General features: G+C 41.6%; 1 protein-coding gene across 1 annotated transcript in view; it reads left to right on the top strand.

Annotated features, from left to right (window-relative positions):
* LOC128455470 (mitogen-activated protein kinase kinase kinase kinase 4) overlaps positions 1 to 22,939 on the top strand; it is a 91,186-nt gene that overhangs the window by 53,409 nt on the left and 14,838 nt on the right. Inside the window, exons 5-23 of the mRNA XM_053439142.1 lie at positions 712 to 822; positions 1,870 to 1,960; positions 2,797 to 2,927; positions 3,344 to 3,398; positions 4,250 to 4,328; positions 4,438 to 4,613; positions 5,195 to 5,267; positions 5,516 to 5,726; positions 8,098 to 8,259; positions 8,464 to 8,550; positions 11,854 to 12,177; positions 13,264 to 13,419; positions 16,747 to 17,019; positions 18,801 to 18,910; positions 19,294 to 19,454; positions 19,636 to 19,733; positions 20,333 to 20,511; positions 20,958 to 21,075; positions 21,579 to 21,926. Of these exons, the coding sequence (XP_053295117.1) occupies positions 712 to 822; positions 1,870 to 1,960; positions 2,797 to 2,927; positions 3,344 to 3,398; positions 4,250 to 4,328; positions 4,438 to 4,613; positions 5,195 to 5,267; positions 5,516 to 5,726; positions 8,098 to 8,259; positions 8,464 to 8,550; positions 11,854 to 12,177; positions 13,264 to 13,419; positions 16,747 to 17,019; positions 18,801 to 18,910; positions 19,294 to 19,454; positions 19,636 to 19,733; positions 20,333 to 20,511; positions 20,958 to 21,075; positions 21,579 to 21,926 (2,943 nt within the window). The remainder of the gene's footprint in view (positions 1 to 711; positions 823 to 1,869; positions 1,961 to 2,796; positions 2,928 to 3,343; positions 3,399 to 4,249; positions 4,329 to 4,437; positions 4,614 to 5,194; positions 5,268 to 5,515; positions 5,727 to 8,097; positions 8,260 to 8,463; positions 8,551 to 11,853; positions 12,178 to 13,263; positions 13,420 to 16,746; positions 17,020 to 18,800; positions 18,911 to 19,293; positions 19,455 to 19,635; positions 19,734 to 20,332; positions 20,512 to 20,957; positions 21,076 to 21,578; positions 21,927 to 22,939) is intronic.

Raw genomic sequence — 22,939 nt, 5'->3', positions numbered from 1 at the left:
AATATCATTTATTCGACTTATTCATATGCAAACTCAAATTGTGCATAACGCAGAAGTAGAATGAAGAAAATCTCCAACATTAAACCCTTGCACAGCACTGATCAATGCAGAGGGCACTTTGACTGGATGTAACAAAATTGGAAAACTTCTCTTTCTAACCTTTTAACTAAATTTGTTCATAGTCTTTGTTGCTGCAGAGATGAAGTCCTCCTATGATTGCTAGTGTGAAACGATGATCACATTCAGGAGGTTCCATGCAGCATTTACTCATTGCAAATCAGTTGTAAAATATCGATCGCTCGTCTTTGCCTGAATGCTGCTCCCATTACTCCGGCTGCTTCCGATCACTGAACGGGTTAAACACATGGTCATCAAACAAGTCCTTTTTTTCATATTTTACCATTTCCTTTTAAAAGTGTTTATTTGCCAGGCAGCATCCAGCAGATTAACATTCAGATGGGGCCCTAGTGGCTCACAAATGGAAAATGCTAAGTAATAGGCTAATAGACACAGACAGTTTTCTTAGCAATTGTTGCTTTCGTCGAAATTAGATACACTATAAAATGAATCTGTCGATGGTTTATCGATGGTAAAGTGCAGCGTGTAGCATCTCTTGGCAGGGATTATCTGTAACTCACAGACTCATGGTGTGCGTGTGTCTATGTTTTTTTATTAAATGTCATTTTTTCATATGTGTCCTCTCTCCTCCAGCTGGTGATGGAGTTCTGTGGTGCCGGATCCATCACAGATCTGGTGAAGAACACCAAAGGCAACACACTGAAGGAGGACTGGATCGCCTACATCTCCCGAGAGATCCTCAGGGTCAGTCCTTCTTCTCCGCCAACCACTGACCTCACTGCAGAATAAAAAGATGTGTGGTGACACCAGGCCTCGATGAATTCAGGACTTTATCTGGTCGATTGGACGAAATGCATCACAAGACAGAATCAAAGGCAACGGGACCTTGTAATGCAGAAAAAAAATTGATTATATACTGAGGCAGCAGAGTGCATTTCAAATCATCAGTAGATTACTGCCTCTTTGTAGTCTAGGCGGTAGGGATATCACTGTGTTGATATCAGTGACCTGTATTTACAGGTCACTGATATTTACACACATGGATATAATCCTTCGATATTCCCCTATTAACTAGTGCCGTGTCTGTTCTAAACCTCCCTGTTTGTAACGGGCTGTTTGTTTGGGCTGTGGTGACGCTGGTTGCAGTTTACTGTAAAAAAACTCAATATAAAAATACTGAATCTGCTCCACTGCTTCTGCACAAAGAGCTGCCCACCTGTTTAAGTTCAGTGGGGCTGGTCTCAGTACGCAGAACCTGAACGGGAGAGTCAGATGTCGACGGGTCGATCAAAACTTGGGAAAGAGCTCCAGCACAACGTCTAGCTCGCAATCAGAAATTTATTATGCAACACTTCCTGAATAGAACTTCATTAGGCAAATATTTTGTGAAATGAGAAGTGAAACTGCAGAGATGTATTTATATGGCAGAATCACCAGTTGTTGAAATCATAAAGCATCTTCATAATAAATAAGACCAGGAAACGCAAAATTACACAACATTACATAAATATATTTAATATATTTATATAAAACATATAACATGACTAAATATACTGCACTTCATGGGCCTTTAACAATACACACACCAAGTGTGAAGCGGCTCTTGAGATCACACACATAGACACAGAGATTTCTGGAATTATTAGATAAGGTCGCATGTTTCAAGATCTTTGAAATCTTTGAATTTTCCATCTTTGATAGTAATCCCTCTTTCTATTTTGCCTCTGACCCTAAAGCTCTGGGAAGCTGTAAATATGTAATATTTACTTTTGTGTCCATGTATCTCTACAGGGATTAACTCACCTCCACGCTCATCATGTCATCCACCGTGACATCAAGGGACAAAACGTGCTGCTGACTGAAAACGCTGAGGTCAAACTGGGTACGCATATTTTTTTTGTTTGTTGGGTGCACAGCGCCAGCACCAGGGTCTGGACGTCTGAACTGGGGGGAAAAAATACAGCAGCGCCAGATTTGAGTCAACGCCATACTTGTGCCAACTGGGGCATTTTCATTACCAGTGTTGTCTTATAATATTTCATATGATTGTAGGTCTGTATAAAACAAAATATCACTCTAGATATTTTTAACCATTATGTTGGAAATGATCTTGCCTCGATACAATAGCAGCAAGCAACGTTTTGTCTTCAAGTCATCTATCTTATTTTATTTCTCTAAATAATGATTAGATTACTATTTGTAAGTAACTTACTCCCTCTGACCTTTTTTTTAAAATTGCTATCCTGTGACACGCAGTGTAAAGCACATGTCTTCTCTGAGGCCACAATAATCACTTTGCATTTCAGTTAAATGGAGACGAAAGAGAGCATTCAAAAGACAGCAGCGCCTCAAACTTTATGCTCAGGACACAACCAGAACTGTGAACTTGAGTTCGGGGATTTCAGCATGAGAAGAAAATAAGTTATATTTAACAATGGACCTGGGGCAAGAAACTACATTTTATATCTAGCCTGGAGGATTACATTTAAATCAGAGGATATGAAGTCACATTTTCAAGGGATTTAACACCTGTAATTTGACTTTGAACATCATTTTGTATCCATAAATTGAGCACTGTTACTGTGTTCCCGACGTACCAACAATTAAATTGTTATACTTTATTTGAGTAGTATACTTTTGAATATATCAAATATCCACAACACTCCTGTAAGTTGACTGTTTTCAGTCGTAACTGATCCTGATCCTGTTCATCCTCAGTGGACTTTGGTGTGAGTGCTCAGCTGGATCGGACGGTAGGTCGAAGGAACACCTTCATCGGGACGCCATATTGGATGGCTCCAGAGGTCATCGCTTGTGATGAAAACCCAGATGCTACCTATGACTACAGGGTAAGAAAAGAAAAACTGAGTCTGACCTTTTATAATACAGCATGGGCTGGATAGTAGGAAAAGATATGAAATAACTCAATAAGGTGACAATATGGACTTCAAGATAAACTAAACAGTAGTTTTCTTTGTGTACAGAATTAGAGTCAGTCCAACCAAATTACAAAACAATATTTTTACAGACACATAATCCCCTGTCAGAGAAGTAGTTAATAGATTATTCACACTAACCACGACACTATCTCATATCTGGAAAGGTGCTGTTACTGTAACGTGTCTGAAATCACCATTAAAAGTGAAATATTCTTCACTTCTGTTTACTAAATTTTTACATTTTCTAAGTAGGGATAGACACAAAGATGAAACATGGCAGTGCAGTTTTCCACACAAACTCATCTGACTCATCTTTTGTCCCCCAGAGTGACCTGTGGTCCTGTGGAATCACAGCTATAGAGATGGCTGAAGGAGCTCCTCGTAAGTACTGTTACATTAATCTATCGGTGGTTTCCTTGGCATAATATAAAGTATTAAAAAGTCGTTCCACTTGTGAATTGGTATAATAGCTGTGACAAAGGATTTATGTTCAAATTGATAATGTATTTAACTGGTGATGCCAGAGAGTGGAAAAAACATTTGGAACAAGGGTTAAAAACGGTGCCAGACCCAGGCTGTCGGTCAAATAGACACCAATCATATCTGTTTAAAGAAACCACACTAAGTATCAGACTTTTTTTAAATAACATGTTACTCCTTTAACCTCCACATAGTATTTAAGGCTACATCCACATTAGTAAGTTATAGTTTAAAAACCCATCACTTTTGCTACGTGTACATCATGGTTTGCATCTGCCGTCCACACGACTGCCGTCAAACCTCTGAAACGGAGCCTTTTCAAAACTATGTTGGCCTGGTTTTTACCTTTAAACCCCTGATGTTGTGTTTTAGTCTGGACAGACAGAAACTGGTGCTTTTGGAAATATGGACACAGACACCCACAGTCTCTTCCTGATTGGGTCTTAAAATGCAAAACACTTTTAATGAGAGTTCCATCTCCCTGTTTTTAAGTTTTACCAGTGATTTTTCTCAAACATAATATTTTCTACAATCAAGTAACCAACTACAAAGCATACAGTCTGCTTCCTGTTTACACGGGCATGCATATTACCACTCATTTAATTAGAGATTGTTTTGTCAATTTGTTTTAAAAAAAAAAATCCTGTTAAGAAAGCCCCATGAATACAATCTTCAGTTTAACGTTTGCCTTTGTCTTGGGTTTTTGTTCTTATTGATCCCTCAATTGTTTTCTTCCTTTTTGTTTCCTCCAGCTCTGTGTGACATGCATCCAATGAGAGCCCTCTTCCTCATCCCGAGAAACCCCCCTCCTCGACTCAAGTCCAAAAAATGGTGGGTCAAGTTTTTTAGTCGTTATCCTCGCAGTCCAACGTATCTTCCATCTTAAAAAACAGATGTGGCTGAATATGTAACACAAACACACATCTCAACACTTTATCAGGTCAAAGAAGTTCTTCAGCTTCATCGAGGGCTGCCTGGTGAAGAATTACACTCAACGTCCCCCCACTGAGACGCTGCTGAAACACCCCTTCATCCGGGACCAGCCCAACGAGAGGCAGGTCCGCATCCAGCTCAAAGACCATATCGACCGGACCAAGAAGAAGAGGGGCGAGAAGGGTGAGTGCAGGAGGAATACAGACTAGAAACTGAAATTCATACGTAACTTAATCCTGTAAATAACAACAACTCTGTTCTAAACCATCCAGCATCTGTTAGTATGAGACGAAACTAAACTAGTAGATGAGAATGTCTGTCAGTGGCAGAGAAAGAAAATAAAAAAAGTAAGAGCCAGACATAATTATCGGTTGGCCAATATGAGCTTTCACAGACAAAGCATTTATGTTTATATTTTATTATGAAATGTACTCAATTCCTATTTTAAGTTCTGTATTTTTAGTTGTATTTGTTTTCTTTTTAATTAATGACATTAATGACTGAATCACCCCTCCCAAAGAAGCCAAAATTGCTCGAGAGCTGTACTTTTATTTAGAAATAATCAAAATAATTATGTAAAATATAACACTTTCTTCTGTGGACCTTGAAGGAATATCATTTTGCAAACTATGTTTTTCAGCAACTTTGACTTTTTATGATGCTTGTTGATATTCAAAGTTTCCAAAAGTATTAAATACATGTTGGGTTCTGTTGCACAATTTCACATGAACTTTTTAATGACTTTGACACTTTGTTCTCCACAGATGAGACTGAGTATGAATACAGTGGCAGTGAAGAAGAGGAGGAGGAGGCGTCTGAGCAAGAAGGAGAGACGAGGTTAGTTTCATCTCAATCACTGAAGTCCTCAAGAAGTTTCACTAACGACATCCAGAGCAAAGAACACTCAAAACAATGAATACCTAAATAAGATAAAATAAACTGCAGTGAATAAATATATATTTCTTTCTTGGAGTTGCAATGTAGTGCAGTGTCATTATGTTAAAAATGCACAGTATTTCTTTTTTTTCACTCAAATGTAAGTGAGGCCACTCTCAATGACTCCTGTCCTCACGTCTTCCACGTAGCTCCATCGTCAACGTGCCGGGTGAGTCGACCTTGCGCCGCGACTTCATCCGGTTGCAGCAGGAGAACAAGGAGCGTTCGGAGGCTCTGCGCCGCCAACAGCACCTCCAGGAGCAGCAGCTCCGCGAGCAGGAGGAATACAAGCGCCAACTACTGGCCGAGAGGCAGAAGCGTATCGAGCAGCAGAAGGAGCAGAGGAAACGGCTGGAGGAGGTAAACCCACTGGCCTCGTACCTCAATCTAAATTAATCTTTACACTGACATTTCTTTATCACAAGGATCTGATAACGATATCTCAGGAATCATCACCTAACTTTTTTTCTAATATATATATATATATATCGTCCGATAAAGCTAATAGGGCTCTATTGGTTTGGCTCCAACAGATACTCTGGTCTCACTTTGTTTGTGACAGTGATGATGGTGTGGAGAGCCAGCGGGAGTCTGCCAGATAGTTTACATTATCTCTGCGTAATAGGATTAGTAACTTGTGACCCAGAGGTTCGTGGTTAGATTTTTATTTTGATTATTTCATATAATAGACTCCAAAATCAATTTTAGGGTGGCGAAGAATAGAAATTAATCGGTGTCCCCAGAGGACAAGTATGAAAACCCTGTAATTATCCCTTATCTCTTTGAGCTGTGGTCCTTTTACATTAGTGTCTGTGTGAGCTTGGGCGCATTTGTCCCTCAGATAAAAATGTACAGTGATAGAAGAGAGAGGGAAGTGGAAGGAGGAGGAGGGAGGGAGCGAGATGGTTATAAATTTAGACAGAAGGGGACTGAAGTAAATTCTCTGAAAGCAAAGGAAGAGCAAGAGACCTAAACAAGGAAGTAAATGGAATTTGAAACTTTGAAAAGAGTGAAGAGAGTGGGGACATGTAAGCGTGCTCAAACAGAGAGAGGGAGCACATTTATATTAAATACACCTCAGAGGTGTGAGGCCTCTGTCAGGCAGTTTATATTTTAGCTCATGTTGTCCCACAGCAGTCACAGCTCGGGGTTGTTTTTTTGATTCATGACGGTGCTTGTACATGAGTCAGACATTAGAAGCCCCAGTTGAACCCAGGCCATGTCAGAGAAATACCGTGGCTCATGTGCTCTCCTGTTTTGACGGATCACCTCCTGTGGATTCCCGAGCGCTGAGCTGCGAATTAGTGCAAACCTGATGCGTCATGAAACTAAAGCCACTAAAAAAAAAGATGTCCTGCAGCTTCCTCTGCACCTTTTCATAACCTGCTGACAGACAGGAATCAGTGTAATTTCTTCATGTGTCTGCTTAGAGAACCAGACGTCAGATAAACAGTTGTCAGGCTTAAACTATTATTCTGATTAAATGAGGACGTCTTAATGCAGAACTGGAAATGTTGACATCTTAAACATCATTCCTGTCACTTCAGCTCATCTAGTGTCTGTATTTATTTATATTTCCCACGTTTACACTGGTAAATAAGTCACTTGTGCCCCAGAGGAAAAAACATCCATCCATAGAACAGACAGAGTTTAAGACTCGGATATCCTAAGCAGCGTGCGGCTGAACAGATGGAAGGTTTAAATATTAAGACATACCATTCGAAATTCATCTTCTTTAACCTTATAGTAGCAGTGTTCATTTGTAAGTTTCAGGACTGGATCAAAACATTTATTTTCATTTATCATTTTGTAAAACGCCTTTTTTATCTGTAATTAGTGCTTATCTGTTATAGCTATGCTCCTTTTACTTTAGTGTCTGTGTGATTTCGGGTGCATTTGTTCCACAGAGACAAATGTAAAGTGATAGAAGAGCTGAGAGAGCGGAATCAACGTTTTTTTTACACTTTTGTATATAGTTAAAAGAACATGTATAAAAGTAACATAAAACAAATATATGTTTACGTGTACAGCTCAGAATCTAAAGATATTTAATTTATTACAAACTATGCCAACGGAAAACCTCAGTAATTGATCAACCGATTAAAAATATGATATTTTTCATTTGATTAAAAGTGTTTGAGTAAAGCATTTTAGCATTAAAAATATCTTGGGGAAAACCCCAAGAGTGGCAAAGAGCCTCGTGAAATACTTGGAACAATTCTATCATTTTGTGAATATGATGGAAGAGTTTGGTCTGATGGAATAGATTTGATTGCTTTTGATACCTCAGCTCATCACATTTGTTGGGGCTTGTTCTCGGCTCTGGCAGCCTGACTCATGGATGGGACTAAAGAAGGTGGTTGTGGAATGTTGCTGAATCAAAGTCGCTCATAATAACAGTCTATTTTCTCTGATGAAATGTAAATGGTCTCAACGATGATCCATAGCGTTATGTCGTATTGTCAGATACACAAAAACAGGTCTTGTTTATACCAGTGTTGCCAAGACACGCACAACAACACTCATAGTGACTGGTGTAAGATTTAACTTCCAGCAACATTAAATGATGGGTTCAAACAAAAGCTGCATGTAGGTCAAATAATTCAAATCTGTGCACCATTTATCCAATCAAAATAATTAGAATTTAAAAAAAAAAAGTTCACACACACAAATCAAGACGTAGAGCTATCAGACTAACCAGGTGTTGTTTGTTTCCTGTGTCCACCTGCAGCAACAACGGCGTGAGCGTGAGATGAGGAGGCAGCAGGAGCGCGAGCAGCGCCGGCGCGAGCAGGAGGAGAAGAGACGCATCGAGGAGATGGAGCGGCGTCGAAAAGAGGAGGAGGAGCGCAGACGGGCCGATGAGGAGAAGAGGAGAGCCGACCGTGAACAGGTAGGAGCCTGATATGCGGACTTAATCAATCATGACTAATACATAACCAATCAAAGATTATCAGAAAGATGAACTGGGGAACGATCTAAGTACTTTGGCTTCACGTCGTCCATCTTTACTTAGTTTATGTTTTTTCCATAATATTTATGTAATTTGCTCTTTTCTGACTTTGAGCTCTTGTGCACGGCTGTGTTTGACTCTCAGGAGTACATCCGTCGCCAGCTGGAGGAAGAGCAGAGGCACCTGGAGATCCTGCAGCAGCAGCTGCTCCATGAACAGGCCATGCTGCTGGTAAGTGTCTGGCTGCCTTGTTTAAATCATATTTACATCTTTTTCCCCCATGAAAATATAGAAATTCTTAAAATTGGCCCCTATCCTACCTCCTACATTTATGCCCCATGTCTTTCTTCAAATAGATTCGTATCTGTCTTTCCCCTCTGCCTCTATTAATCTCTATTCTTAATATTATTCCATCTGTTGTTGAGTCCCAGTGTTTTTTTTTTTTTTATGTTTCTAAAACTTCCAGGTTGTTAAATTTCATAATGCAGGTACTTGATATTCCTCCGTTACACAAACTTTCCTGCTTCAGTTTTCCTTTGAATCGAAATGGAATCACGTTTTTGGATCTGCCTCACGATGTTTGTAGATCCCAGGGGAGCCATTAACTGCTGAGTTCCAAACATAATAAGTCTTCTCAGGTTTATTTCTCGGGATGTTTACTGGGCCCCTCAGCGATGGTGATGTCATCCAACAGGAAGAGGGGGTTTGTATGACTCAAAGTTTTTTTGTTTTTATTTTTAAAGGATTCTCCTCCTCAGGGGTTCACAGAGGATATTCACATAATGAAAGGATATGACTACTCGTATACTTCCACGATTCACACAGTCGCTTTATCATCGGCTGCTCTGTCCAGTTCCCACTCTGTCAACATTCATAAACTTTACTATGGAAGAAACATGTTTCCCTTACATCATGTTTGGCTGCACTTACACTTAGAGACAAATTAACTTGTTCAACATTTGCTTCGTAAAGATTTAAAAAGAAATTTGATCCTTTTGATTAAACTGTGTTTTGCTATATATAGATGTAGCCTCTGGTAAAGTATCAAACTCGTAAAAACCATCATGGTCTTAATATTTCTGTGGTTCGATTTATTTATTTTTTGGAGCAAAGTTAAGTGCTCCAACAGACGTTGCAGTGCGGTTGGGAGCAGGATTTAATTTCATGTTTCGCTTTTCAAAGAAAGCACAAGTCTCACTGAAGTTATTAATGTTTTGTTTGGACTTAAGCCTCTGCTTATATATAATAAAATAAAAACCCTGCAGCACCATTTTCAACACTGTAAGGATCTGTTAGAAAGAGGCAGTTGTGATGAACATGCATTAAATCTTAATATGTCTCTATATGATAACTTAAATTTAGATGTTCCGATACCAATACTTTCTCAGATACTGCTGAAAATGCCAGATACAACTGCAGTTTTCTTTATGCCTCCACGCCGGTGGATGAACTGATCCGAATTTGGTGGTAAAAGTGTTTTGCCTTGTGAAGGTGATCCTTCACCGCAAAGGAATCCTTTCACATTTTCCACAAACATTCACTTGGACTCAAGGATAAACTCATATGATTTTGGTAGCCAAGGTCAAAGGTTATTGTCACAATGGCCTAACAAAGCATTTTTATGATTTGGTGCTTGTTTTGTTTCCTGAGTGTGTGTCAAAGAACTAACTGACCATACAGTGCCTTGCATAAGTATTCACCCCCCTTGGACTTTTTCCCATTATGTACTGTTACTAACTGGAATTCAAATAGACTTAAATAAACTTTTTCCCGTTTGATCAACAAAACATGCATAGTACTTTGGAGGTGCAAAATAAATTTTATTGTGACACAAACAATAATGAGAACAAAAAAGTTGACATCTGTTGGGTGCATAAGTATTCACCCCCCTGTTTCAATACTTGGTAGAACCCCCTTTCGATGCAATTACAGCTGCAAGTCTTTTGGGGTATGTCTCTACCAGCTTTGCACATCTAGAGATGGAAAGGTTTGTCCATTCTTCTTGGCAAAAAAGATGAAGCTCAGTCAGATTGGATGGAGACCGTCTGTGAACCGCAATCTTCAAGTCTTGCCATAGATTCTCTATTGGATTGAGGTCTGGGCTTTGACTGGGCCATTTTAAGACATTAACATTCTTTAATCCAAACCATTCCTTTGTAGCTCTGGCTGTATGTTTAGGGTCATTGTCCTGCTGGAAGATGAACCTCCGCCCCAGTCTCAAGTCTTTTGCAGACTGCATCAGATTTTCTTCAAGGATTTCCCTGTATTTGGCTCCATCCATCTTTCCCTCTATTCTGACCAGTTTCCCTGTACCTGCTGAAGAGAAGCATCCCCACAGCATGATGCTACCACCACCATGTTTCACTGTTGGGATGGTGTGCTCAGGGTGATGGGCAGTGTTGGGTTTTCGCCACACATAGCGTTTTGCATTGAGGCCAAAAAGTTCAATTTTGGTCTCATCTGACCAGAGCACCTTCTTCCACATGTTTGCTGTGTCTCCCACATGGCTTCTGGCAAACTCCAAACAGGATTTTTTATGGATCCCTTTCAACAATGGCTTTCTTCTTGCCACTCTTCCATAAAGGCCAGATTTGTGGAGTAGACGACTAATAGTTGTCCTGTGGACAGATTCTCCCACCTCAGCTGTGGATCTCTGCAACTCCTCCAGAGTAACCATGGGCCTCCTGGTTGCTTCTCTGATTAATTTTCTCCTTGTCCGACTCTTCAGTTTGGGTGGACGGCCTCCTCTTGGTAGGTTTGCGGTTGTGCCATATTCTTTCCATTTTCTTATGATGGATTTTATGGTGCTCAGAGAGATGTTCAAAGCTCTGGATATTTTTTTATAACCTAACCCCGCTTCATATTTCTCCACAACTTTATCCCTGACCTGTTTGGTGAGCTCCTTGGTCTTCATGATGCTGTTTGTTCAGTAATGATCTCCAACAAACTCTGAGTCCGTCACAGAACAGGTGTATTGATACTGAGATTAAATTGCAGACAGGTGGACCCTATTTACTAATTATGTGACTTGCAAATGTGACTTGTGAATGCAATTGGTCGCACCAGATCTTTGTTAGGGGTTTCACAGTAAAGGGGGTGAATACATATGCACTCAACACTTTTCAGATTTTTATTTGTAAATAATTGTGAAATCCATGTAATATTTCCCCCCACTTCCAAATGATGCACTATTTTGTGTTGGTCCATTACATAAACTCACGATGAAATAAATTTCAATCTGTGGTTATACCATGACAAAATGTAGAAAAGTCCAAAGGGGGTGAATACTTATGCAAGGCACTGTATATGAATCTGGAAAAAAAGAATGTATGTCCAAATATATACACGGAACCTGCACTGGTTGTCGGCAGAATACAACCGCAGTGCTCTCAGGTGGACTTGAGACTCTGCTTATATGTATATGTGTGAATATTTGAATATCTGAGGTTACACCAAAGGGGCCCCAAACAAATTAAGTATTAACCCAAATGTTGTGGGAACGTTTTAGCTCAATGTGACCCTCCCTGTACTCAGGAGTATAAATGGCGAGAGCTTGAGGAGCAGCGTCAAGCACAGAAACTCCAGAGACAGCTGCAGCAGGAGCAGGCCTACCTGCTGTCCCTCCAGCAAAACCAGAACCTGGACAGTAGCAAAGCGGCACAGCAACAGAGCGCCAAACCCCCACAGAGCCATGATCCTGATAGTGTAAAACCTCCGGATACGACAAAACAGCCGCAGGGCACTGACTCTGAGAAGACGTGGCCCGGTCAAAACCACAGTCTGGAGAAAACCACAGACCCCGAGCTACCTGTCGCTGACCTGCAAGGCGCCGCCCCTGACTCTGAGTGGGTCAGAGAGGTGAACCCTCGAAGCTCGACGTCGTCACACTGACTCCTGTAGAATGCTTTCCTCTGCTTGTGTGTACTTACTCCCACTGCCTGGGGTGTTCTGTGTGTACATGGCGATGGCTAAGCTGCTGGTGTGGGAGGGACTGATGCTTTGTGACTACAGCGTTTTAATGTCTATCTAAACTCCTCGTCTAGATTTTCCAGAGACGTCGGACTAAATTTGGGCAGCTTCTTTAAAGCTATACCTCTAGATGAAGAGCATTTCTTGATTGATTGCCTCATGGGATATGTTCAAACTAGAATAGCACCGGCGCTGCTACGGCCCGACAGCTGCCCTAAATTCAGTCAAGCTGCACCAAATTGCACACACAGATATCAGTCCTCTCAAGGTACCTGATATCATTCATGAAATAATGAATTATTCCCTGAGAAATCTCACAATCTTAAAGAAACAAAAAACACTCAACATGGCAATATAAAAAAGAAAAAGGTCCACCCCCTTCGATTTACACCGAAGGGTATTTGGCTCTTTCTCGGCCCATTTCCCAGAGCTTCGTAGGAATCTGTTCCCTCAGTAGTTTCTGTATCATCCTTCTGAGAGTAAACTCAACATTTATCTTACCTACAATTAACTTTTGTGGCTCTAAATAAATGAACAAACATTTTTACCAACCAACAGAGGGGGGCATTAACACACCTTCCTGGCGGAGATGCAAACACTCAAGATACACAAACACAGTGATGGTTTCCCTCAGTGTCCTGGACCTCGGTGTGTGTTCTAACCCTCTCTCCTCGTGACAGATGCATGACACTCTTTGCTGGTCATGGTGCAGTTGTCGTACCAGCAGGGATGTGGGAATATTGTGGCAACAATAGAAATTGCTGCCTTTGAGGAAGCGCTTTGATTACTTTTTCTAAAGTGCCCATCCTACTCCCGCTGGTAGAAATCATGCCTTAACAAACCGTAGTGTCTGATGGCTTTTTTCCACTCACCCTGCTCTTTATGTACTGACACACACTGACCTGTGCTCTCCAAATACTGCTAATGCCGTTGTTATACCTGCACGTCCCTCATCTGTGCGTGTGTCCTCCTTAGGCTGATGACCGATACCGGAAGAACATCCAGGGTTCTCCTCAGGCAGCTCAGATCAAACCGCCGCAGCCTCCAGTGCCGCCACGCTCCGAGTCTTCCTACCCCAACGGAAACCCAGCAGCCGAGGCACCGGCCATGCACCGGCCTGTGGATCCACAGGTAACCACAATGACCTCAAACCTCTCCCCCAGACCCTTTTGTGAGCAATCCCTTCTTCTTTACTACAAAAGCTGTTGCTCACAGGCGGCATTTTGAGTTGGTGTGAAGCTGGGGCTTTTTCCTCCCTCGGTGTTGTAGGTTAAAGTGCAGATGGGGACACAGAGGTTTCAGCAACATGAAGCTGATTCAGCATCTTCTCATCTTAAAAACCGCTGTGTTCCCCTCATCCCTCGTACTGTTTGTTTAATCCTGTCCACAACAGAGAGAATAGTCTGTAGGAGAGACTGACTCACAAGCTTCTCAAACCAAACCGTAAACATCCATGGGGTCATATGACACACGTGTATGTCTTATGATGCAGCCTTCCCCTTTACACAAATAAGGGGCCAGCTGTTTTCTCTCCACTGGAGATGCTGTGTTGTTATTTTTGACTTGAGACTTCCTGTTGTGGAAGTTAAGATCAGATCAGGTAACAGATGCTGCAAACATCAGGCATTAGCACCTAACATTGGCCCTTTTCAGATCTGGTGTTAAGATCTGGTGTTAAGATCCTTCGTGAGAGGTCAGGAAATGGAATGAATACCACTTGTCGCTCTACAGCATCGGTTAATTGGGAAACTAAAGCTTCATCTTTTTTCAGCTGTTTCTCTTCGACTCACACCAGCTCCAGATGTTGCCTGCTTCTTCAAATCCGTTTTTTCTTAAAATAATAACGAATCAAGTTTCTCTCTTTCAGCTGATTTCAGCTAAATTAAACCTCTTTTGAAGATTTGCTTGTATTTTTTTTACTTTTATAGGTGTTTTAGTAGTGTGCTTTTTTCCTGTGATTTCTTCCTTTTAGCTCAGCTGCTCTAGGTTGCTTCTGGTGGAGAATGGATCAAATTGTGTACTGTGGTTGAACATCTCTTAGGGTTTGTCATTGATTCTGTTTTATTTGACAGGGTTTCTGCAGGGTCTTTACCAGTCCAAAAATCTTTATAATGTAATTATCTTTTATGCTTTTAAATGTCTTGAATATATTATAATGTTACGTTTATACGGATGATTCTCTACTCGGCTACTTCACTTAATCTTCAGTGATGGGGAAGTGTAAGTAATTATGGGACTCAGATTTTCCTTCATAATTGTCGTTCTCGGCAAAGGTCTTAATTTTTCACTCATTATGGTCTTAACAAGTCTAGAATTAATCAATTGAAACCTGCAAAAACCCTGTTTTACACAAGAAGTTGTGAAAATGTTATATATCATGTGGTTACTCTCATTTTCAGACAAAGGAGATATGTTTTTATGAGAACATGAAAAAAAAATGTCACCTTCATCTTAAAAAAGTCAGAACTTTTTGCAAAATGGAAATGAAAGGATCACAACCTTGATTACATTTTCATCTCCCGTGACTAACTCTTTGTTTGACATCTTGTCCTCCCACCTCTCAGATGTGTAATTATTGCAGAGTCACTTTATATTTCCAGGTGTGCACATAGTTGTGTGTGTTTGTGTGAACATGAGTGTGCGTGTCTGCTGGTATGTTGTGAGTTTATACTCTCCCTCCTCACTTCCTCTCTGTGCTGGTGATTAGAAACATCCATAATTCATAGGCACTCAGATTCGCAGCAGAGTGACTCAGACAGCATTAGTCATCTTCCCAGCGAAGGATTCAAGCCACTGAGCATGAATAATCACAGTTCAGTGAATCAGTTTTGAATATGTCACACAGATTAAATTATTCAGGAACAATGCTGTAACATTGTAAAATGGGGGATGGGGGGGTAATGATGTCACTAGCAGGCGCCGTTTTTAACATTTGTCGTAATGTTAGAAGTGGATTAATGTGTTTTCTCTCATTAGGTGCGAGTCGTCAGGTTCAGATGTGACAAACACACACTTCACTGATCACTGAAGCAGCAACTTGAATGCGTTCAACTTCTTATCAGAGATAATTATTTAGAAAAGAAAACTGCTGCTGAACCACTTTATTTTTCCAAATAGAAAAGCTGCAGACAAAAGGAGTTGAGACGGAGAAGATTACAGTTTAGATAAATGACATCATCCACTGTTGAGTTTACAAGCCTTCTTGCCCTGAACATCATGTGTGCATGTTGGATGTACCGTGCGGTCTTGCCTACATGTATGTTTGCATGCCAGTCTTCGTTAAGCTTAAGTTAATTTATCATTTACTAGTTGGTTTCAAATCAATTATTCTGAACATCCAATTAATTGGATAAAATAAAATATAACTGAACCAGTTAATTTAAAAAAGGAGCTAAAAAGATAACCATAACCAGTAAGAGTCTAACGCATGTGACTTAGGATCCATAGCTTCACCTCCTACTCAACCTCATGCACATTTCTGTTGTTGTTACCGTCTTATTTTTTATATAAATTTGTGAGTGATCGCTCCTTCTTCCCTCCTGTTGCACTCATAACAATCTGGGTTCTCCAGGGGCTCTGCTTAGATTTGGAGCCATGTACCTTTTAACCACAGGAGCCAAAAGGCTGAGAAAGCTCTTACGTGAAGGAATAAGGCCAAATTTACTCAGTCCACCCTGTTAAAATTCCGCACAAGTATGCTGTCAGATAAGGAAAAAAAATATTGAGATATTAAATACATGTATATATATATCATTAATTTCCCAAAACACTAAAGAACACTTATTACCTTAAGATGTTGTCTTGGATGTTATTCAAACTGATGCAGCCTTCTCAGCAATCTATCTCCTCCATCTTATTCACGGGCAACCAAACATTGTGCAAGTTTTGTGGTTGTGTTGTTCACCGGTTCCCACAGGTTGAGAGTTTACTTGTAATGGTGAGTGGCGCACCATGTGACCAACATGTTACACAAGTTCCACAGAACAGTTTACATGGGGGGAGTGTAACTCGGGTTATTTTCTGTAGCAGCAATTTAGTGATCTGAAAGCCTCCCTTACAGAATTGGATAATACAATGTTCCCAAAACCCCCTAACATGTAGGCGATTGGTAGACGCTAGCTAGGTGTCTACACATATAGAATCCTGTAGTCCTGTGTGTGGCTAAAAGTTTGAACGTTTAAAAAATGTGAAATAAGTCAATCGTAAGATGCCTGCCTACCAACCTGGCTACCTGTGCATTCATATTACATGAAATCAGGAATGCTACATATTCCATGTCTAAAAAGTCTTAATTTAAATCTTCAGAGGCTTTTATAGCAGTTTTCCACAAGGAACGGATTTAGGCTCCTGTATGGCTCCAATCGTACAAACTCCTAACGATACCCTAAATTCCCAGAGTGCACTGCATGCAAACTGACCTGACCTGCCCCCCATTTGTTCTGTTTTGTTGTCTATAAGGTTCGCTCCCATTTGGCCGCTGTAAAGAGCAGCGGCAGCGTGGCGTCAAACTCCTGCGCCACTGCGCCGCCTATGGTGTCGCAGTTGCACTCCTTCAGCGAGCCGCTCGCCCCTAGCTTTGAAAATCTTCACCTTCGCAACAACCAGGAACACCATCACCCTCCTCCATCTTCATCACCATCCTCAACATCATCAACGCCTGCACGCACTGACCCACACCCCCAGCCTAGGCCCTCGCACCATGAAGCGGCTCCTTCAGAGGTTCCGCCCAGGGTAAGGACGGGAGGAAAGACCCCCGGTGTAGTCTGTCAGGAATAGTTAGATACTTGACACAATTTTCTGTTGATCAGACGGGCTGATGTTTCTCAAGGGATCAAACTGCCATTATTCTATCAATAGCTTCCCACCCTCTGCCTGATTCTTTCTGCGATGAACAAATCATGTATATTGAATTTTCTTTTCATTTGGTGCAGACAAAAGCTTGTAGGGGAATCACTGTCGATTTCAACAAATCAATGCAGCTTAAAACATAAGTTTTTGAAATTAGCCGATTGTTTCAATCAATCAATCAAATTTTATTTGTATAGCCCATATTCACAAATTACAATTCATCTCATAGGGCTTTAACAGGGTGTGACATCCTCTGTCCTTAACCCTCAGCAAGAGTAAGGAAAAACTACTAAAAACCCTTTTAACAGGGTAAAAATACGTAGAAACCTTAGAGAGAGCCACATGTGAGGGATCCCTCTCCCAGGACGGACAGAAGCGCAATAGATGCCACGTGTAGGAAAACACTTGTTTGGCAGCTTCTAAATCACGTCTCTTCCCACAAACAAGACTTAGTGTCCAGGGAAATAGATGCTGCTCTAAATGTATTCCCCAGATACACACAATATCACGAAAAAGCAGAAGTTAACATCACTCTCTGTGAAGTGAATCAGTATCAAAACAAATAAATGTAGTTTGTTGTTATAGGACAACTTTGTAAAGTCATAGTATCCTTTACAATCCGGCTGCAGATGCTGAGACAATGTTGAACAGCAGGACACATTGAGACAAATTGTCTCTGTCCCTCCTCACCAGACAAATGTAGCTTTTTACTCTATTGCATTGAGGCAGAAACCACATAAGCAAATTGTGACAAGAGTTCTGCACCGAGATAACAGTTTCATTTTCGTCTGAATGTATAGGGCGTTGGTTAGTAAAGCAAAGACAGGAAACCTATCAGTACCCATAAATGTGTGCAGTGAGAAAAAAAAAAAGAAAAATCTAAATTTAGTTATGTCTTCCAGAAAAGAAAACCCTCTGTTACAAAGCACTGCCACGACGAACCACAATACTGTTTACTTCCAATACATAAAAATACATAAACTTGCATGAACATAAACAAACGTAGCCGCCACAAAAGTAATTTCAGTCTTGAGGTCCAGGAGCAGCATGTTACTAAGGAAGGACTGACCTTTCATTAACATCAGTACATCTTTTCCATTATTCCCGCCTAACCTGAATTTCCAAACAAAGCTAAACCATGTCTGTTCATGGTATTTCCCATGAAAATGGCTTCACTGACTGAGCTGAGCTGAGCTTTGGATGCTCCCTAAATGTTTTGCATTGGCTTGACTGGAATTGATGAGCGACGTTTGTGTCCGAACCCTGTCGACTGGAGCAATAGTTTTGTTTTACAGTGATGCTCTGGGGTTGACTGGAAGGTTGTCTAGAAAAAGACATTGAAATCATGCATTTTAGATAAGGTCCATATTCTCTTGGTGTTGTGTTATTTTGCGCACATCCACACTTATGAATGCAGAGTATTGATAACCTTTTCTGCTGCCCTGACGTAAAGAAAACATACGACCATGCAGGCAACAAGTCAGAGCTACAGACAAGTATTATGGTTTGGTGTAGCAGTTTTAGAAGTTTTTCAGTGGAACAGCTTGGTGACGGTCAGGACTGTTGTGATGCTGCTGTTATAGAGGGGACTTTGTACAAGTACAGTCTGAGTGTGTATCACGAAGTATGAATGTGTGAGCCGGTCACTGTCTTTATCATGAAAGGTTCCCGTCAGGACTACTTCAAGGTCGCCTGTGTTGTCAAGGCGAGACTCGCCTCATCACCACGGCAACACCCCTCAGAGCAGCCATGCTGTTCATCGCAATGCTGCCAGGTAAAGAGACCTAACCCGCTGAATTCTATGATTTGTGTGTTTCCTTCTTTCTCGCTTCATTTTTTTTGTCATATTCTGACTTTTCATTTGTAATAATCAGACTTTTTTCACGTCAATTTTTCAAATTTATTCTTGTTAAAATGCAACTTTGTTTTCGTAAAATTGACTCAATTCCTGTAATATTCCCAAAATGTTCTCTTCATTTATTTTAGAAATTTCTTATATCTTCCCTATGAGTGGCTTAATACTCGTAGCATTTTGATTTAAAAATGATTTGCTTGTTAGTCCGACAAAAAAACACAGTATCACATCTGCAGCTCCTCCAGTTAAAAGTTGCTCTCTCTTCAATGGCTCCACCTCTGACTTGTCTGTTGGCTCCACAGTGCAGCGGAGCCTCGGCTGCTGTGGGAGCGGGTGGAGAAACTGGTTCCCAGAGCAGCCAGTAACAGCGGCAGCGGAGGCTCCAGTTCCTCCAGCAGCTCCAGTAACTCCAGCTCTCAGCCTGGTTCTCACTGTGGCTCTGGAGAGAGATTCAGGGCTCGCTGTGAGTGCGCACACACTGAAACAAATCAGCACTTACAAAAAAAGCCAGCAGGCGACAATCGAACCGAAAACACTGCCTGAAAAAAATCTCTACTGAAGAAAATACCACTTTTAATGAAGATGCTACACACAACGTCACTTTTTTCAAAATAAACTGACCGTTTCACCTCCACCTCCTTTAGCCTCTTCCAAATCGGAGGGCTCACCCCTCCAACGGCCAGAGAATGCTGGGAAAAAAACAGAGGAAAAGAGGGACTTGGTCAGACCTAGCAGACCAGCGGTGAGAGTCGAAGCTGAGTGGTCAGCACTGTAGCTCACTATCTGGGATAGATCTAGAAATATATGTGTGTGTGAGTGTGTGAGGGAGATCGGATTGGATCCAGTGTGTCATGTCACCTGCTCACCATCCGATGCAGTGATGTGATGAGATGGTTGTTTTGTCTTCTGGCTGTGGTACTGCTCGCTTCTTCCTCCACTGGTCTCTCTTGCTCGGCAGCAGCCATTTCAACTCACACTCTCTCTAACCTCAAATAACATTTTCTTCTATCCTGTTTACAATTGTCATCTTTGCAGCTCTAATAGCAATTGTCTCATTGTTAGCATTAATCCACTAACCTTACCTGCAGTAGCTTGAAGAGCCTCGGCTGAGACCGTCACCTCCTCCCTCACTTCATCTTTGGCTTTGCCGCTCTCACGTTGCCTTCACATTGGCTGGTGTTCCTCTGTAACCTCTCTTCCTCTCCCGCAGCTTTACTGTCCTGCTTAAAGATTAGATGAAAATCGAATATGACGTCTGAAAATTAACAGATGGAGAAAAATCTGTGAGATAAAAACTACCTTTGACTTAGGTTTTTTACCCTTTCACCTTCTGACCTTTAGGACCTTACGGCTCTGGCCAAGGAGCTGCGTGCGGTGGATGACGTTCGCCCCCCGAATAAGGTGACGGATTATTCATCTTCCAGTGATGACTCTGACACCACCGATGAAGATGATGATGAAGAGGTTGACCAAGAGGCAGGTGAAGAGTCGACCTCCGGCCCGGAGGACTCCAGAGCTGTGTAAGATAAACTATTGATCAGTACATCTGCCAAGGAGGTTCTTTTTTTGTCCATCTTTGTTTCTTAGTAAGCAGCATTGCACAGAAACACACTTCTGCTGACTTTTGTGGAGGGGCTGGACATGACTCAGGGAATAACCCATTCAATTTTGGGGTTGATTAAAGTATTGGGACAACTTTTTCATTTATTTCTCTGAATTATTCAGGGATATAAAAAACAGGCGTGTTTAGGGGACTGACTGTGTAATTTGGTGCGGATTGAAATAAAAATCCAGATCTAGTGAATTTAATTGTGGTTTCATAAGTGGCCTTTGCAGAGGTATGAATGCCCTTCTAGAATTGATAATGTAACAAAGGGCGCAAGGGTCATGGGTAAGGAGAACCTCATGTTGTTTTACCTGAAACCTTGTGTTTGTGTTGAAAAGCTGCTCCTCCTCTGTCCTGCAGTTCTTCCAGGCTGAGCAACGGAGAAACAGAGTCAGTGAAAACCATGATCGTCCACGATGACGGCGAAAGTGATGCTGCGTCGACACCTTGCAAAGACAGCACTCTGATCGTCAGACAGGTATAGGCTGACCCGTACAAGTCAGACAGACACAGCGGGAATGTACCACATGCTTTGAGTCGTTCTGTTTTTGTGTATTTTGTTTATTCATACCCGAAGGGTTTTTCCATTTTGCTTTATGTGTTGAGCATGTTTCTGTTCTTCCCCCCCCCCCCCCGATGGCGAGTAGCTCCAATGTGTAGAGGCTTAGTGAAGGTTGAGTACCAAACCTCTCATAAATACCTGTAGCTAATTTCATAATAAGACATATCACATCAACAGACATTTATTCAGGTTTGTTATATTTTCATGTAGGACTTTCAGCTATTCTAAAGTAACAAACAGCACAACAATAACTTACCATATAATCTAACCGCGTAATTGACTACTAATGAGAATTTTCCTCCTGCCTGTAGCATAGCCACTGTAGCGTGCCCTTTGCTCTAGCTAACACCTTCCTTTCCCCTGAACTCATCAGGAACGCATCTAGACCCAAAGTCGTCTACCCCTCTTTCTACTTCCAGAGTGCAGGTGATAACAGAAAGCGTCAGGGCCCTGGCCCGGGCCAAGCACAGACCTCTGGCCTGCTTGCAGGCTTTGCCCCAAGCCCTGGCCCAGGGTCAGGCCCGGGTCTTGGCCACCACACACCCAGTCCCCACCATCATCACCACCACCACCACCATCACCCCACACAGCACGCAGACAGGAATGGCTTTGCCGGCCGCATCCACCACCTCCCAGACTTGATCCAGCAGAGCCATCATTCCACCCCCTCCTCCTCTGCATCAAACTCCCCTTCCTCCTCCAGCCTCACCAGCCCCTCCTCCATGTCCCCCCAGAGTCCCCTGGAGAAGCTCGGCATCCTCACAGAGGTATGTCCCCCCCCCCCCCAGCCAAAACACGGATGCGCGCTTAGTGGTGAACAAAGAGATCAAAATCCTCACTAGCTGTTATAAGTGGGAGCACAGCAGAGTAGAGATCACTTCACCTTGTTCTTTATTTATTTAATATTGTTACATATAGTCTGGGCATATAAAGATTAACAGTTTTAAATGTGGTAAATAAAATCAAAATCAAAAGCATGGAAACAATCCAAATGACCCTGTAAGGGTTAAAAACAAGTGAGATTCTGCTGATTCTTCTCCTTAGGTTTTCCTCTGGATTTTTATGCTCTGAGTCTTGAAGGGCGCCCTCTGCTGTCTGTAGCTCCACGCTCTGACACAGAGATGATGGACGGCTGTATTTCTAGCTCTGTTAGCAGAACAGTCGGTAGACAAAAGAGGTTTATTTTTTACCGTGTAAACATCCTGTTGTTTTAATTGTACAAAGGTTTAGGTACTTTGGTTTAAAAGGGAAATATATCTTACATTTCATTCCTTATGGTCTTAAACAGTCTTAAATCAAACTTGTTGAAACCCTTACAGCTGCAGACTTGCCACTCCTCGTGAATGTTCTGAGATCACAACAGGACCGTTAGCTTTCCCCCCCACCAAACACTGAAATCTCAATTTATGACTTTTCAACGAACACATCATATTCTCAAATTTTTCAGAAAACATATTAGCGAACAGGGCAGTTAAGAGGAGTAACGGCAAGTATATTTCCCATGAAGTAACTTAAGTTATGATTCCCATTTTGTTCTCCTCATGGTTTTACCCTCCGTGGTTGTTTTTGCCTTTTTCCCTCCGTGTTTTTGATTTTACTTTCTGACTGAATGCCCATTGTATTTGCATGTATCACGAGATACCTCAGTTTGCTGACTTGTTTGACCACATTATGTTGTTTACATTTGTCCGTCTTCTGATGCTGTTGTTGATCTTTCAAGTTGACATTCAGAGCTGTGATGTTCTGTCACCACTGAATCATGTTGTCTCTCTCTCTGTAG

This window comes from Pleuronectes platessa, chromosome 14 (genome assembly GCF_947347685.1).
Source record: "Pleuronectes platessa chromosome 14, fPlePla1.1, whole genome shotgun sequence".
In the NCBI taxonomy this organism is placed as follows: Eukaryota; Metazoa; Chordata; class Actinopteri; order Pleuronectiformes; family Pleuronectidae; genus Pleuronectes; species Pleuronectes platessa.
The sequence above is the reverse complement of the archived record's forward strand: the minus strand, read 5'-3'. Positions and strand labels throughout refer to the sequence as shown.